At 39.0% G+C, this 17408-nt stretch overlaps 3 protein-coding genes and 2 non-coding genes across 5 annotated transcripts; 4 read left to right on the top strand and 1 right to left on the bottom strand.

The window, feature by feature from the left end:
- Positions 1-239: 239 nt before the first annotated feature.
- On the top strand, positions 240-5322 carry LOC119127531 (CDGSH iron-sulfur domain-containing protein 3, mitochondrial-like). The gene is made up of 3 exons (XM_037259530.1): positions 240-516; positions 4315-4431; positions 5070-5322. Exons 1-3 carry the CDS (start codon positions 445-447, stop codon positions 5256-5258), a joined length of 378 nt encoding a protein of 125 aa, XP_037115425.1. The 5' UTR covers positions 240-444; the 3' UTR covers positions 5259-5322.
- Positions 1962-2152, top strand: LOC119130203. The gene has a single exon (XR_005099377.1). It is a non-coding gene; the product is annotated as a U2 spliceosomal RNA (small nuclear RNA).
- Positions 2634-2824, top strand: LOC119130198. The gene has a single exon (XR_005099375.1). It is a non-coding gene; the product is annotated as a U2 spliceosomal RNA (small nuclear RNA).
- Positions 5323-5929: 607 nt separating the features above from the next.
- Positions 5930-9196, top strand: LOC119127527 (CDGSH iron-sulfur domain-containing protein 3, mitochondrial-like). Its single transcript, XM_037259518.1, has 4 exons — positions 5930-6270; positions 6407-6528; positions 6954-7070; positions 8309-9196. The coding sequence occupies exons 2-4, from the start codon at positions 6433-6435 to the stop codon at positions 8486-8488; spliced, it is 393 nt and encodes a 130-aa protein (XP_037115413.1). The 5' UTR covers positions 5930-6270; positions 6407-6432; the 3' UTR covers positions 8489-9196.
- On the bottom strand, positions 8788-17027 carry LOC119127512 (polycomb complex protein BMI-1-A-like). The gene is made up of 9 exons (XM_037259492.1): positions 16882-17027; positions 16114-16241; positions 14318-14414; positions 14197-14252; positions 13962-14091; positions 13325-13364; positions 13106-13204; positions 12367-12447; positions 8788-9962 (listed from the first exon to the last, which is right to left on the bottom strand). Exons 2-9 carry the CDS (start codon positions 16229-16231, stop codon positions 9582-9584), a joined length of 1002 nt encoding a protein of 333 aa, XP_037115387.1. The 5' UTR covers positions 16232-16241; positions 16882-17027; the 3' UTR covers positions 8788-9581.
- Between the last annotated feature and the right edge of the window lie 381 nt (positions 17028-17408).

Below are 17408 nucleotides of genomic sequence, written 5' to 3'. Positions count from 1 at the left end.
AATATAAGAATCATGTGCATACAACTTGAACACTGCTTTAGACCACTATACAACACATTTAAGAAGTAGTCATTTAAAGAGTTAATTTTAATTTCCACATTAAAAATAGGCTTAACGAGTGTGATCGCTTTTGCTCAGTCTGCTTGCTCACAAACGTGAACTGTGTATAATAGAAATTTAAACCATCGTATGAAGCAATTAACTACTGAATGAGCGACGGTTCTTCAGAAGGAAATCGTTTTTGTTCGTTCACGTTCCGCCGTGAGAGGGCGTGAGCCGAGGAAGAGGAAGGGAGGACATTGCGTACTACGCGATTTGTTTACATTTTACAACCAATTTCCCGTCAGCTTACTCGTTGGGAATTTGAGATCACTTTAGAGTACCGAGCAACTTGCGTGCTACTTTCTCCATTCTTGCTACTATTTTCCTCCATTTGTTCACAACATGAACATGGTCTGGAGGGGTTTGCAACATTTTAGACGACCTCAGCAGCTCTTACTTGCTCCCTCCAAGTTGGTAAGATTTTCTTTCAATGTTTTGGTGCTTATCTCGTTAACATTGTCAGCAGGAAAATCCAGTGCTACGTTTTATGTTTGTGTTAAATTAATCCAATATGTATGTGAGTATTAAGAAAAACAAAGACCTAAAGTTGCTTTGCTTTATGGTGCCAAGTCGCCACGCCTTTTCACTCACCTTTGGCACACCTCATTACACGAACATAACAGATACCGTTTGCCTTTTGTAGTTTTTTTTTTTTTTTTTTTTAAATCTTGAACACATTCGAAAGACATTTTCGCAATGCTTTCATCAATACATCACCCCGATGTCGGCATAGGCTGTAACACATGCAAGGATAAGACAAAATGTAAAAGAAAAACAGAGGCCATATGTGAGTTATGTGAGAGATTGTCCTGGACAATATGAGGTGTCCTCTTTTTCAGCAACCCAAATCTGGTCACCCTAAATAAGATAGCGCCTGAAATTTGAAATTTACGCTGTCGACCACTGAAAAAAACTATTAATACGTGCGAAACAATGAAAAAAATGTCCTTCAGGTGAACCGGTGGGAGCAATAAGCAATAAAATTGGATATACGTCACTTTCTACCGAACAGGTGAGCTAATGACTTAATTAGCATTTAGGGCCCACCCTCATTACCATTATTAACCTCGTACGTGCGCTAGTCACACTAATATAACTTAAACTGACATTTGATAACAAATATGTACGCTTTTGTTTTTGTTGTAAAGTTTGGATGCGTTTATTTATTCTACAGTATATGTGAAAACGAGTGGGCCGTATCTTTGCGAAGTACTAGCAATTACGAGAGTGTCATTCGCCTCCACTGCGATGGTGGCGCTCTTAATAAGAATTTACTTACTTAACAGGAAACAGGAAGTAGTGTGACCTGGCGTGTGAAATAATTTGACTGGTCATTATCGTCAAACATCGTTAAAATACTTAAAACTGTCTTTTTCTTGAATAGTCATTTATTTGTTAACTTTACAAACGACATCTGTTTCACATGATTAAACGACATAGGTTTCAAAACAAAATTGTCGCTGGATCACGTGACTAGCGATCTATAGCCGAACATTCTTTTCATTTGTAGCATACAAAGCAACATAATTGTCCTATTACAATTCGCCATGTGTTTGTAATATTCGTGAACACCTGTAATTGGGGTCTTTGAGTGTCAAATAACATTGTAATGCCATTTATAGACATAACTTTCTTGGTGCTTTCTCATTGGACCAACATAGATCACGTGACTTATAGAACCCAGCAATGACTCAATATTTATTTGTTTTTATAGGCCCCAAAGCGGCACAACTGTCCTCATTTCACTTACAATGTCTTGGCGTGTAAATATGTGTTGTTGTCGCTAGGTGACGTTTGTCACTCTCACTTTAGGTTGTAGTGCTGGAAATGGCGTGGTCCCCGTTTGACTGTGTCGAGTTATCGCTTCTCGGCCTTTTGGCTAAGATCAAGTGTAGTATCTGTTCTTATCAGTTTAATATCTGATACGTCCCCTATCCGGGGACCACATATTAAATTGATTTTTGGAACAGGGAGATGGAGCAGGGGCTTGCTCCGTCCACTCCATGCATTGACCTGGTATTGCAGTACCTCCAGGAGCGGTGCCCCCCTTTTTTTGGTGAAAATAATGAATTTGTTATCATGGTGTTTGAAGTTGGTAGAGATGTTAACGCGGCATTATTGCAGCATAGCATGTATAAAAGTAACTTAACGGAATCCTGAAGAAAAATCAACAGTTTTTCTTTTAAAATATGTACTATATACTCATTTTAAACATGCATGACATTTTGGTCATTAATGGAACACCTGTAATTGGGTTCTTTGAGTGTCAAATAACATTGTAATACCATTAATAGAGATAACTTTCTTGGTGCTTTTTCATTGGACCAACATATATCACGTGACTTATAGAACCCAGCAATTACGCAATATTTATTTGTTTATATAGGGCCCAAAGCGGCACAACTGTCCTCATTTCACTTACAAAGTCTTGACGTGTAAATGTGTGTTTTTGTTGCGAGGTGATGTTTGTCACTCTCACTTTAGGTTGTAGTGCTGGAAATGGCGTGGTCCCCGTTTGACTGTGTCGAGTTATCGCTTCTCGGCCTTTTGGCTAAGATCAAGTGTAGTATCTGTTCTTATCAGTTTAATATCTGATACGTCCCCTATCCGGGGACCATATATTAAATTGATTTTTGGAACTGGGAGGTGGAATAGGGGCTTGCTCCGTCCACTCCACGCATCGACCTGGTATTGCAGTACCTCCAGGAATGGTGCACCCCCTTTTCTGGTGAAAATAATACGTTTGTTATTATGGTGTTTGAAGTTGGTAGAGATGTTAATGTGGACTTGTTGCAGCATAGCATGTATAAAAGTAGGTTAATGGAATCCTGAAGAAACATCAACTGTTTTTCTTTTAAAATATGTACTATATACTCGATTTTAAACATGCATGACATTTTGGTCATCATTGGAAATATTTTTTCATATATTAAAGTGATGTGTTTATGGTAAAATTGTGTATATTACAGTGGACTACAATAAGTTTAAATATACATCATACTCTTGTTGCTTTAGGTAACTAAAAAGTGCTGCTGAAAATATTAGTGTTTTATTTTTATTCATTTTTGTTGCACCAGGTATGAACATAACCAATTGGCTTTCCCTTAGTTGGGGTGACCAGACGTCGAACCCCCCCCCCCCCCCACCAAAAACATGCTTGGTAGGCCGATTGAGCACTCCAAATTGTCCATAGGTTTGAATGCGAGTGCGAATGGTTGTTTGTCTCTGTGTGCCCTGCAATTGGCTAACAACCAGTTCAGGGGTGTCCCCCACCGACTGCCCGATGACTGCTGGGATAGGCTCCGACACGCCCGCGCCCCCTGTGGGGACAGGCAGTACAGATAATGGACTGATGGATGATTCATTGAAATAAATTGTAATTACGAATCACCCCATCAAAATTGTATCTCTCATTGATGTCTCCAAGGCTGTTGGAAAGGGCTGGTATCCTCTGAACTCCTTATTGATTATTGGTTCAGCCTCATAAATATGAACCAGGCAGGCTTTGCCATCTGCTTCTCAATCCTTGTCAGATGTTACATGTGAAAATCGAGGGTGTATTTGTGTGAATATGTTTGACACAAATCTCTCTCCATAAAAAAAACAAAACACCTGTGTGCCGGTTCAGGTTAAACACTGCACTGCATGAGAATTTGACTTGCTGTCCTCTGATTAGACCAGCATTGAATACTGACGTCATTTTTATAATCTTGACATTGTGGGATATTTATTGGCATTTAAGTCACTTTCTTACGCACATTACTTACTATGCACTTTCAAGAAGCATGCACAGGGATGACTCCGGGGTTTTTTTTCTCTCCTAGGGCTAAACGGGGGCTAGACCAATAAATATTGGGGTTGAGAAAATAATTCATAATCATAATATATAAAATTATAACAGAAAGGGTTGCTACACAATATTCAATTTATTCAATTATATTCACCTTTGAATAGTTTGGTATTTGAGTTATATTTTGATGAAACAATTCTTTACAAATGTTCCATCTGCTGAGAATGTTTTTTTTTTTTTTTTTAAAACAAACAGGAAGTAATACATTATTATTAAAGTGACTTTTTATATAGCCTATTAATGTGTCTTTAAATAAATGACAACACAAAAACAATCTACAAAAATGTTTCGATTATTTTTTTTGGTGCTCTTTTAGAATCAGAATTAGCTTGTTTTTATAGCTGAACTGTCATCCATTACAGGAGCACATTCGTCCTGAGTCTACACAGCCTGTCCCTGCAGCTCGGTTGCCGTACAGGGTGCAACTGTGCGCTGGAAAACGCTATGCCTGGTGTGCATGTGGGCACAGCAAGAAACAGGTTTGTCTGTGAGAAAGTATATCCACCATTTTGATTGGAGTAGAAGGCCTGAAAAATTAGCTGCTCGTGTATCATGATGACAAAGTGAAAAGGCACATTTAATAAAGTCTGCTGAGCATGGGTGCATATGGTACTGGGGATGTGGGGGGGCTCTGTCCTCCTCGGACTTTTAAAGAACCATCCAGCCAGGATGGTCCATTTTTGACTAACAATCTCAGTATACAGCTTGCATTCAATTTTATCAATTTATTTTGAAGAAATAAGTAAATTACTAATGTCTTGAAAAACACTCGTCAGAAATGAGTAATATGGCTACCACCAATCACGGCTCATCTGACATGCGCAACATGAGCCGTGATTGGTCCTTAGCTGAACCCTAAGCACATTTTCAGTCGACAGCAAATGGCAAACCTCTTTTTTAAATGTGTTAATTGTATGTGAAAGCTAATGAGGTATAAATATTTGAATAAATATTAACTTTTAATGGTAAATAATGTATAATTTAAAACTACATTTACTTGTGTCAACAAACATGGGGAAAAAGAGACAGAGAGAAATCTGGAAGGGGGGTAAAATCTGAGTTTTCTAACTTTTACACAATTTCCATTTTGGGGTTGACTGCTTTTTCTTTCTTTCAGCCTTACTGTGATGGCGCTCACAAGACCAAAGCACCAAACATTTCTCCACTCCGCTTCACCTCTGACAAAGACAAGACTGTCCTGCTGTGTGCATGCAAGCAAACAACAAATGCTCCTTATTGTGATGGCTCTCATTTCAAAGTCATCTACAATGATGTAGTGAAGTCAGTCAAGAGACTGTTTAACTGACCAATTCTTATGTGTACAACAATTACTGTATTACGTTGTAATTATACCACATACCTCAATTTCTGACGTCTAGTCGTCATGTCGTCATACTCTCCTCTCCAGTCGAAAAAAATTGTGCCTCATTCACTAATTTATGTACATAAACATTTGACACAAATATCTGTGATTCATCAATGTCTTATTAGAATTTGCACTAACCCTGTGAGCAAATTTACATCTCAGACTATGCATGCACCCAATTATTGAAGCTTTTCAGGAAAAACGTTAAACGCACATCTTTACCTGAGTTGTACAACAAAACTAGATTAATTTATAAAAATAATAGTGTCAGATGGAAGTTTTGTTGTCAGATCGAAGTTTTGTTTTTAGCCGGTCACTCCGGTTTCTTTTTTGTTTTGGGTACATACCTCATTTTTATTTGGGAGATCAATTTAATACTCTTAAATTATACAAACTAGTGAAGCAAAACAAAACGTTTTGGATGAATAAACGTAACAATTTTTTAAAGTGTTTATTTGACTTTTCTTACAAAGAACGACTTTTCCTGTTTTACTGATCTCATTTCATTTTCCTACGTTATAAAATGCTTGGTGCCTAAGTTTTTGGGTTTGTACAAACGTTCATAGTAGTCATGTTTTAAATGCATACCGTATCGTTTTGGGTTCCTTTTTTAAATGCACTAGAACTAGATAGACATCCATCCATTATTTACTCTGTTTATCGTCCCATTGTCGCAGGCGCGTTGGAGTCTATTTCCAACAAAAGTGTTAGAGCCACAGAATCGCATTTGAATGTGCAACTTTATTGTAGCCGTGTCGCTGCTTCTGCTTCCGGTTCGAGCACGACCCCATGGGTGTTCCGCGTACGTTTCGTCGCGCCTATTACGTTCCTGACCTGCCACTCAAATCTTATCGGCCTTATGATTGGCTAGACGTTTAACACATGATTTGGATGTTACTCAAGCGACCCAACCTTCCTTACACCTTGGTCAAGATGACACAGCTAATTCCAAGTGAGTGTATCACCATTTGGAATTCCACTATCTAATGTTATTTGCGCATATATATATATTAATGATGATGTTGCTATGACGAAAAAAAAAAAAAAAGTCGTTTCCAGTTTAGGTAACGGCGTGTTGTGTTGCATAGATTGAACGTCACAGCTGCGGCAATTTATGTCAATGGAAAAAATGAACATCCTGGTGGCAAAATTAGATCACAGATGGATTACTTCAATTTTGGAAAAGTCTTGGATACCAATGGCCTCCAAGGTAAACACAAATCTGTTTTCGTTGTTGGTGCTACTGTTTAATAGCCTTTTTATATTGAGATGCAAATGATAAACTGAGCATGTCGTTTTTCTATTTCTGACGTAGTTTAATTAAGTATTAATCCTAAATGAGTGATTGTCTTTTTCTCCCATTCGTATTAGAATGCACCTGAATCTGTAATGGTTACGTGGTGTGTACGTCACCTTTAACACATTAAATCTTCTGTTTGTTTGGACGAACTGGTTACGAGTTGTGAGCATGCATTCATGCACCTCGAGTATAATTCAATCATCACTCACTTATCCCGTCCGTGTTGGGGTAGATTCCATCTGACTCATTAATCTAATGAGGACAAGCAGGAGAGAAAAAGGATGGCTCATTCTAAAAGTTTTGTCAGTAAAAGAAGTATGCTCAACTGTCATCAGGTCCATCTCTCCACAATTCCTCCTCAACCGGTCATCCCCTCAAAGAAACCTTTCAAAGTGGATCTTGTCGGTGGGAAGCGTTACGCTTGGTGCACCTGTGGACACAGCAAGAAACAGGTACAAGCCACATGTAACTATTAATATATTATACAAGTGCACTTTCTGTTGTATACCGTAATTTTCGGACTATAAGTCGCGTTTTTTTTCATAGTTTGGGTGGGGCGGGGCGATTTATACTCAGGAGCGACTTATATATGTTTTTTTTTTCACAAATCTTTACTTGATCATTAACACATCACTTACTTACAAGTATAGTTGACCACTTCACATGTTTTTTTTAGTATAGTTGATCACTTCACATGCTTTGATATCTTTATCTTGAACATATCCAAAACATGAAAAATAGAGAGAAAAAATCAAATAAAGTAATTAATACTTTAAAGCGCCATATCCTCTGGACATGTCCTCTGTCACCAGGATGACATAAAGGACGAGAAATTTGATCGATGGATTTAATGATTTGGAGTGACACAAATGGTTTGATAATATTGTTGTTTATGTGATAGTTATTTAAAATATAGTTTATATATCGTTGTATGGGCCTGTGGAATAATTTGAACTGCGGCGCGGCACACGGCATTGTTGACAAAGGACGATCGATGGATTTAATGAATTGGAGTGACACAGATGGTTTTATAAACGTGTTATTTATGTAATCGTTTTTTTAAATAACTGAATGTTACGTCAGGCCCGTTCTCAGCTCCTCGTTTGTGTTTGTCACGTTAGCATACCGTATCGTTTAGCCTGTTGTTGCTCGTTCATGTCTGTTCTTGGTGTTGGATTTTGTCGAATAAATTGCCCCCCAAAATGCGACTTATACTCCGGAGCGACTTATATATGTTTTTTTTCACATTTTTGGGCATTTTATGGCTGGTGCGACTCATACTCTCATACGACTCATAAAAAGACTTATAGTCCGAAAATTACGGTACTCTAATTCCATTTTTTTTCTAGACCGTTTATTCTGTTAGGAAAGACAAGGTAACAAAATTTGCAAAGGAATGCTGAGTTTTTGCATCTGAGAGTTATTGTTTTAATATATGATCTGGTTATTGTAGTTGGAGCCATATCATGCTGAATTAACTTTTTTCAGCTTTTAGCCATGTTAAAATGCTAATTCCTTACCCAAAACAACCCCAAAGTAGTGCTTTTCTTTATTCACTCATCAACTCAAAAGTCTGAATTATAAAAAGGGAATTTAGTCAAATATACCAAGATTGTTTTGATCCAAGGAAATGACCGGGTCATCACATTATGATGTCACAAAGTGATTATTTCATTCTTTGATCTTTCAGCCTTTCTGTGATGGAGCACACAAGAGCAAAGCCCAGGGCTTGTCCCCACTACACTTTGTCCCGGAAAAAGACGTCACAGTTTGGCTGTGTGGCTGCAAATACACTAACAACCGTCCATACTGCGATGGCACGCACAAGCAGGACTTCATCGTGTCTGCCCCGCTGCATGAACAGACCTGATAGTTCAAATGGGCCTTGTTCCCAGAAGGACTGTTTGGCTTAACTGTGTCCAACCTCAGTGGCGATTTAGAACAATGGCCTGTGGTTGTAAATTCAGAACATACTATACATATTTATGATTCTGATAGAACTGTTAAAAGAACGGTTAAATGTTTTTTTATTGAAAGCTGACCTTAGTCATGAGTCAAAATAAATGTTTTAAGAAAACTCCCAGCATTGAACTTTTATTTCACAGTATGATTCACAACTTCTTGCTGTTCTCAGAAAATGATTAATTGGACACTGTTGGAAAAAACCCGAAGTAGTAAACATTTTATTGACCTAAAACATGCACATATGGCTGTTTTTTAAAGCATTATTTGTGAACGGAAACATACGGAATGCTGAGTTTTATGAAACAACATACATGTTCATGTAGTCAAATCCCTTTTGAGTTCTGACATGAGACAAAATTACGGCAGTCTGATGCGCGCGTGCGCACACACGAGCGAGTGTGGGAGTGCTTAAAAAGTGAAAGCTCCTTCTCATGGTGGCAAATACTTGTTGGTTTGAACTTGTGGCCAGAGTCAAGGAAAGTGCATCAACAGTTTTTGTCATGAGAGTCATGTGTTAACTTCTTGCTTATATTGGACACTTATACAGCAGTTATTGAATGATAAGGCAAGAATTGCTCTATTTTTTTTTTTTTTTACCTTTATATTCGAATGGTGCAGTTATTTCCACAGCAATGTTCTCCTTCAATTTTTACAGAACCCAAATCAATGTACAACTTGAACGGTGGAAATGAAACAACCACTGCATATACAATACAAAATGATTACAATGTCTTGTATAAAAGATACGTTTATACATATGTACGCACACATGCCCACACTCGATACACACTGTACAGTCTATGTGTGCAGTGTTCTAGTCTAATGCACTCACGTACGTGCATGTATCTATTTGGCTGCACACTCGAGTCTGTCATGTTGAAAGATGAAAACTGTCTCTTAAGTCCAAAAGGAACAAGGCTCCAGTTTGTATTTTTGCTCTGTAGAAAGAAGGGAGCAATCCAAATACTGTCCTCCCTCATTATCATACACAGCAGACATTAGGTTGTAGGCGGCATCCCACTTTTTTCTCCTCCCCTGGCATCCTCTTTGCTGGCCGCCGAGCTTGTGCCGTTGACGGTCACCTTCCGAGCGGAGCCTCCCTGTTTAGAGGAGAGAGCGTGTCGCTGAGTGTTGTTGGGCACAGTGGTACCGTTGGAGTTCTGGATGGTGGGAGAGAGGCTGTGAGGCGCAGGACAGGATTGCGTGGAGGCTCGGGGTAGCGGCGCTGAAGCAGGACTGTGGACTTTGTCGCTTTGGGAATCGCTCTCTGAGGTTGGGCTGGTGTTGACGCCATCAGAGTGGCCCTGGACGGCAGACTGAGACGGCCTCCTACGCTTCCTAGTGGGCTTGACCAGGTACTGCAGGGGAATGGGCCCAGTCTGCACACAGGTATACATTTGATTGCTCAGATTCACTTGGAAGTAAAGAGGTCCAATCTCAATCCTTCACTAGTATTTTGAACTACATATCTATTTGTTGCCGGGAAAAAAAATCTTAATTTCCATTCTAGACATTTGCTGTTGAATTGCAAAATCTTTTGCATATATCCAATGAATGCAAGTAAACGTGACCTTCCTTAGTATTAATTTGGCTGAGGAGCAGCTAATGAAGCAAAGTGGCCAATATATGTACATATATTTTTTATGGCTAAATTTAGCTGCAGCAGTTTTAAATAGGGTGTGCTTTGTAGTTTAGAAATTACAGCTGCGAGCCTTGCATGGAGGACCATTTAAAAAAAATGACTGAAATTCCAGTACTTCAAGGTGAACATTGAAGGGAAAGAAAGAAAAAAAGAAATGTGACATTTCACTAGGGATGTACCGATACCACTTTTATAAAAACTGATACAACTACGAGTACATTTTGATTACAGTACTTGCCAATACGAGTACGAGTTGCATTGTGTTTAAAAATATGAAAAATATAATTCAACCAAACTTAAATGTTATTTTTCAATTCAATAAGCAGCAAATGTTACAGTTGTAAACTATTTTTATAGTTGTTTAACAGTCAACATTAAATGGCTCACTTCTTTTACTTTCAAATATACTTCTAAAACTATAAAACCATTTTAAGAACACCGCTTCTACATAAATAACTTCAATTCTTTGGTTGAAGTTTACCAGCAAAAAATAAATAATAATAAAAATGACCAACTTAAGTTTGAGAACTGCATCATCAAATACAGTCACTATATAACTTGTGTGAGAGCCGCTAAATTGTCTTGCATGCAATTTACCGTCAACCACTGTGCTATCAAACTGACACAGGGCTAACACTACTTGTCCGTTCGTAGTGAAGCTAAGGGTAGTAACTCCTTGCAGCAAGTCAGTAATGTGCCTTTTTACATTCTGGTGCACCTTTGGTAAAACACTGTCTATAATGTGGCGGCTAGGTTTTTCATACCGTGGCTCAAGTTCACTCAAGACGCCTAAAGCCCACATCATCCACATGCGACAGCGGTTAATCATCAAGAGCGATATATTCTGCGATCAAACTAGTAATTTTTTTTGCTCGTGGATTGTCCGAAGACATCTTTTCTCACTTCTGCAAAGTCTCTTTTAAAGTTGGTTGTTTTCTTTAAGTTCCTCTGCTGGCAAATGCTTTATACTCCGCGTCGTGGTGAGTTCTCAAATGTTTTATCAAGTTGCTGGTGTTATACTGGTGTTTGCCTTGCAAATATTACAGTCCACATTGCCTTTGACGTTCTCATTTACTTTGAAATACAGTAATCTCTCGTTTATCGCGGATAATTGGTTCCAAAAACCACCCGCGATAAGTGAAATCCGCGAAGTACGGTCACCAACAAGAAGTACTGGGCAGGCTAACGAGTTAGCGGAAAGATGCTAATTCGCGATCGTGCTAACACGCGAAAATGGAACATTTGGAGCAATACTCCATTGTCCTAAAGGTTAGACACGTTTCCCTTAATTTAGAAGTTTTATTTTGACTTTTAAATGTTTTTTTAATTTGGAAAAAAAATCTGCGATGTAGTGAAGCCGCGATAAACAAAACACGAAGTAGGGATCACTGTACTTTGACATAGCTGACATGACTCCTTCACTTGCTCTAGTTGTGCGCTAGCTGAACTGTCCCGTTGCTGGAAGTCACCATAGTGATCTATGCTATGCGGCAAGGTCTCCTAACGCTGCTATAAAACTAATAATGGCTGCTCATATCCACTCCCGTGTCATGAGTATGAGTACAAACTTGTGGTATCGACTCGATACCAGTATCAGTGTATCCCTACATTTCACAATTATTTTCCTGACCGTAAATTATTTCGAAATTTACTTTCGAATTTATTTCGAATTTACAACCTTGTTGACCTTTTGAAATGTGTTGAATCTGCACTTTATTAATGCCTGTGTTGTGCTGTGAAAGGTGTTTTTTTTTTTAGCAGTTACCCCAGGTTTTTTTTTTTTTTGCAGTTTCCTCACTTTAATGTCTGATCATCAAACAAGTGGACTTGTCCTGGACTTGAATCCGACCGAAGCGCTCTAATGCTTATATTAAATTTAGGGGCCGATTACTTTTTAACACAGGGCCAGGTAAATTTCAGTATCCTCCCTGCCTTCCCTTAACAGATAAAATTACTGTTTAAAAACTCAATCGGACGTTTACTTGAGTTATCTTTGTTTAACGATTGTCAACATGAAATTGGCAACACTGTAAAAAAAAAAAAAAAAAAAAGGAAGGGCATTGGAAAGAAGGCGAAATACTTTTTACGGCACTGTATCTCGGTCAATAAAATACAAAGCATGAAGACTTTCTCTAACTCACCCGTCTCCATTCATAGAAGTAGGCAATGTCCATTAGCGTGTAGTAGTCTTTCAGAGGTTCATCCCCGTACAATACCTCTACCTGCAAACACACACATTATGCAACATGAGCTGCAGAACGTCGAACCACATTAAGGTCAATCCCTGAAATAGTTGAACATAGAGAAACTATTGCTAGATTTTTGATAACCGGCTATACCTCGTTCATCTGAGGTTGTTTTGTGTTGCTATAATGTAGTGAGCACGCTTAATTATTTTTAGCGTTATTGGGTGTTGTGGAAGCGGAAAGTCTTTGCCTGAGAGGCGGAAGTTCCGCCCTGCCCCCTTAACCATCCAATCACAAAGTAAGAGCGTTGTTTTTCTGTTCTGCAGGCATAGGCTACTTGGCATAGCTGGTAAGTAAGTGTGGACTGTTTACAGCTGTTAAATAGCTTTAGCAAAAATGACTGTAGATGTTCTTGCAGAAAAGGAGATGTTGGAAACATTGTTATATTTATATTTTAAATATATATTTGGCCATCTTCTGATGGAATCAGTGATTATCATTTTTTTTCAAACCTCATCGCTGATCGGCCCCAAAAAGCCTGATTCTGCAGTCGAATTTCAATCATGAAACAAATATTGCTCTCGGGTCATAATCAGGCCCTTTTTAGGAGTAATTTTTATTTTAGATCCATGCTTTATGATTATGATTTGACAATACATATTGGGCATTGATTATATGTTAAGTGTGTGATTACCCTGTAGTTGCTGGGTATATCCATTTTACTTCTGAGGAACTTCGCTAAGTGCATGACGGACATGGCTGCTGGGCACTGCAGGAAGCGTTTACCGTTGGACTGAGAACAAAGAAAGCACAAATCCGAGGTGAAAAAATCCACACAAATCAGCATGAAACAGAATGTTGGCTCAGATTCTTCCATAGTAATCCTTATGTCTAAAGTGAAACCAGGTTTTACCTTGTCTTTATCCACCTCTGCACACTGCCTCTCGGTAGTTCTGCAGGCAAATTCAGAAAATCAGTGTATAGTGTGAAACGTTGAACTTTGTTCCATTAAGCACATTAGAGTGACTAGCAAAAGGTGAATACTTGTTTTACAACAATGATTTACAATCACAAAAAAAGAAATCTGTAGATACAACAAAACAGCAGTATTGCATCCACTAATTATATTAATACATTTTCAAATAACTGAATATCTGGCATTTTAGCAAACATATGTATATAAAGCGCTATCCAAGTCTGCAATTATTAATTTTCTGGGAAACACAGCTCAAACTTGGCCGGTAGTTTGTAAAAGTGACACCCAAATGTGTGGACTGACCAATAGTAGATTTGTTGTTAAATAGAAATGAATCAGTGACATTGGAGATTCCAGCTCGACGACAGCCAAATTTACATTTGATGCATTTCACTCGATACGGTCTCTGAAGATGGCATGGGTCAACTTTAACCTCCATCATCATTTTATTTGTCAATTGAATTGTCTAAAATTGAAATGAATCATAGGTCAAAGATGTGATTTTTTTTTTTTTTTTGTCAGTTTAAAATTTGATCTTGAAAATAAACATACACCCAAAAAAAGATCAACTCACTTGTTCCTCTCGTAGAACTGTATTGACAGACTGATGATTTCATCCTCTGCAATGTTAAACGTCTCCACCACTTCCCCTGGTTCCAGAACACGAGTCTCGGAGTAGAAATCTCGCCTCCGCTTCATCTCATCTGTGGACAGTGGATAACAACAAATCAGAGCAATGACTTCAAAGCAAGATGATAGAAAGCGTGTTTCAAAGGTGCTTTGTAACACAAAAATATGGGAGGTCTTACCTTTGAACAACCCCGGAACAAGCTTGTATACTACATCTTGGAGGGTTTTGTCAGCTCTAAATGAAAACAGTTGTTTTAATGAACAAATGTCTGAAATAAATGGTAGTAATTGCTTGCTTACTTGATGCTGAGCTGTGGACATGTCTTGTGAACCTGGACGTCGCATCGAGGGCAGAATTTGTTGGTCTCCAAGAAGGCAACGATGCATGTTTTACAAACTACACAGAGAGACGAACCACAGGCAATCACGATTACTAAAACCATTTTTTACAACACAAGGTAATATTTTTATGCCAGCTTTGGCCCCTGAAAATGTGCGCACATCTAAATGCACTGGAGTCTGCTACTAAACCACGCTAACAGCGTTGTTAAGTCATAATTACAGTACATATTGTTCTGAAAAATAATCCCGGACCAATTGATATCAAATAATCAAATAAAAAAACAGAGGTGGAAAGTAACCAAGTAAAAATACTTTGTTTTCTACTTAAGTAAGTATTTTTACTTTATTACCAAACAAAGTAATTTTACTTTATTACCTTAAGTAGAAATTTGGGTTTTTTATACTTTAGGAGAGTAATTATTTTTTAGCCTAGTTTGTACTTCTACTTATATCTGTACTTTCCACTCCTTACACAGACAAAAAAAGCTTGTTTCTTTTTTATTTTGAATCGAGTTTATCATTGTTCAACTCACTAATCCAGATAAATCGTGCAATTGTGGGACTTTGATACGTATAAACATAACGTTGTGGGATATTTTACCTGCATGTGATGCAAACCAACAATGACGACTCGCCACACTCAAACTAGTAATGTTCCCATCAAGATTTTTGGGTTTCGGATCCGATCAGAGTTTGTTAAAACGTGCTCTTTCCGATACAGATTTGATACAGATTACTCCCCCCCTCGCTTTTTTTTTTACTTCAACCCTAAAGCATGGAAGGAACCATATACAGACTAAAAGGATTACTTAGGTGGTGTTACTTCGAACACATTGAACAATAGTGTTTAGCTGTTTTCAACAAATCGACACTGTCAGTCCGTTTATAATAAAGAACAAATTTTGCTTCTTAAACCCCAGAAAAACCTAAACTGTACATTGTTAAGACTTGTTGTATAGCTCCGTTAGCACTGTTCTTGCAATGTGATGTCGAGAGGGAAGTTCATACATTGGCTCCAAAAAAATCCATTAAGTCTATGACAGCTGTTAATCGGCAATGAAATTGCTCCATGAGAAACCATTTGTTTTACATCAATTGTGTTTCGCTCTTTGATTATCGTTTGGTTGTAGTGAAAAGTAAGCCCACATAGCAGACATGTTGACATTAGGATTTAAATCAGCCGTAAAGCGAGTTGACGCCACAAAAACACATGAAATGGGATCGGGCTGATCGTGTGACTGAATTCGATTCTGTCCCATACACAAAAAAGAGTACGGGTGGGGTGCCGATACGAATATTGGATCGGTACAGATTTAACTCAAAATATTGCAGTAATGAACATTAATACTTTTGAAACCCATGTCAAAAACAATATATCGGTAACTGAATGTGGAGTTCTTGTGCTGCTGCTGAAACTCATTCATTGCACATCCACCCTTTGTAAATTCAAAACCACCTACTACGTTTGATTCAGTCAGCCGTTGGCTGAAGAGCAGGCTGTACAAAAAACTCAAATCACAATTATTTGGATTTCAAGTGTTTGTTACAGGATTTGAGGCATCAACATTGGACAGTTTTTTTTTTCTTTCAGCCATTCAAAATATAGTTCAAAAGACAAACAGCACTTTCGTTTGACATGATTGTCGAACTCCTTATTTGGCTACGTATACTGAATCTTAAATAATTGCCAGTCGACCAAACTACGACCACACTTTTTTTTTTTTTCATAGACGTGAATAAAGGATGATACTTACAGGAATGGAGACATTCTACAATGGTCGTAGCATCAACCAAGTAACCAGCACATAGTGGACAAGTGAGATGTGAATTCAGGTCTGTGATTTTAATCCTATTGGGCTGCATTTTCTCCATCTGGGAAAATCTGCAGGAGACAACAAATGGTAAATGGCATTGTTTTTCTTTGAAATCTCAGGTAGGGTAGGCGGAGGCGAGCATGCTTCATGGGACTATTGGCCATCCGTCATATCGTCAGTCCCACAGACAATGTCTGCAGCTCGTCCTTGGACTGACGAGCTGCAACAAAGAGAGCCAGCCAATCGCCGCCAAAATAACTGCAAACATTGCAGCGATAAACGAAGCTTTGATGGGGTGATCCGTGCAGCTAATGCCGCCCGAGTGGTGGTGGTGGTGGTACACGGCAGTTGACTATTGAATAGCTCTTGTGTGGCCTCCTCTTAGTGCATCAGCTCCGCTGTTTGGCCAGAGCCCCAACAAAGAGGGAGTCCATTTGTGCGGAGCTCCACCGTTCGAGCTAGCGGCACGACGGAACACAACGGGCGGAAAAAAAGCCAACACTAAGTGGGCGCAGAGCTTCAGAAAATCACATTGGTACACAAAGCAGCCATCTTAAATTCACTGACAGGGCTTGTATGAGGAGGCGAACAAGAGAGGCTCAAAATGTGACACCGTGCAGAGGGAGTGCGCTGCAAGCAAACGAGCGTCGCGGTGCGTCGCGTCGCGTCGCCGCGCACAATAATCTGCTGGCCGAGCTAGATTCGTACCTGATTTGACATCAACGCTTCTTTCTCCTCCCAACGAGGATCCAGATACGTTCTTAGCACTTGGTTACAATTTGCAGCAGCGCCAGAAAATGGCTTTTTTCAGCCCCGTCAGAGGACTGCCCATTTTGTATCACGTGATATTATTTTGTCGCCTCGTTCACGGGGCACACGGGGTGTCCACTCCACGGCGAACCTGTGTGGGCCGCTCTCGCGCTGCTGACTGCTGTCTGTCTGCCAATAGTTCTACGCACGGGGGGCACCTTTGGTTGGCTTTGTAATGCTGCGTTTTTTGCACACCAGTTTGTTTGACCATATTGCAGCGCATTCTGTGAGCTATAGTACAGCTCACAGAATGTACATTATTTATGATGTATAAACTATTCATCAGAAATAATGTACAGTACTATAGCAATTGTTTTCTTAAAATATGTTTCTCAAATAGAGAAGTAATTTGATTCGGGGGGACAGTCGACTGTCGATCGTTGGTGGCCATTTGAACGCATGGTTGCTTATCAATAGCATCATTA

Source organism: Syngnathus acus, chromosome 1, assembly GCF_901709675.1.
Source record: "Syngnathus acus chromosome 1, fSynAcu1.2, whole genome shotgun sequence".
Taxonomy (NCBI): Eukaryota; Metazoa; Chordata; class Actinopteri; order Syngnathiformes; family Syngnathidae; genus Syngnathus; species Syngnathus acus.
Note: the sequence above shows the minus strand (reverse complement) of the source record. Positions and strands in the feature narration are given on the sequence as shown.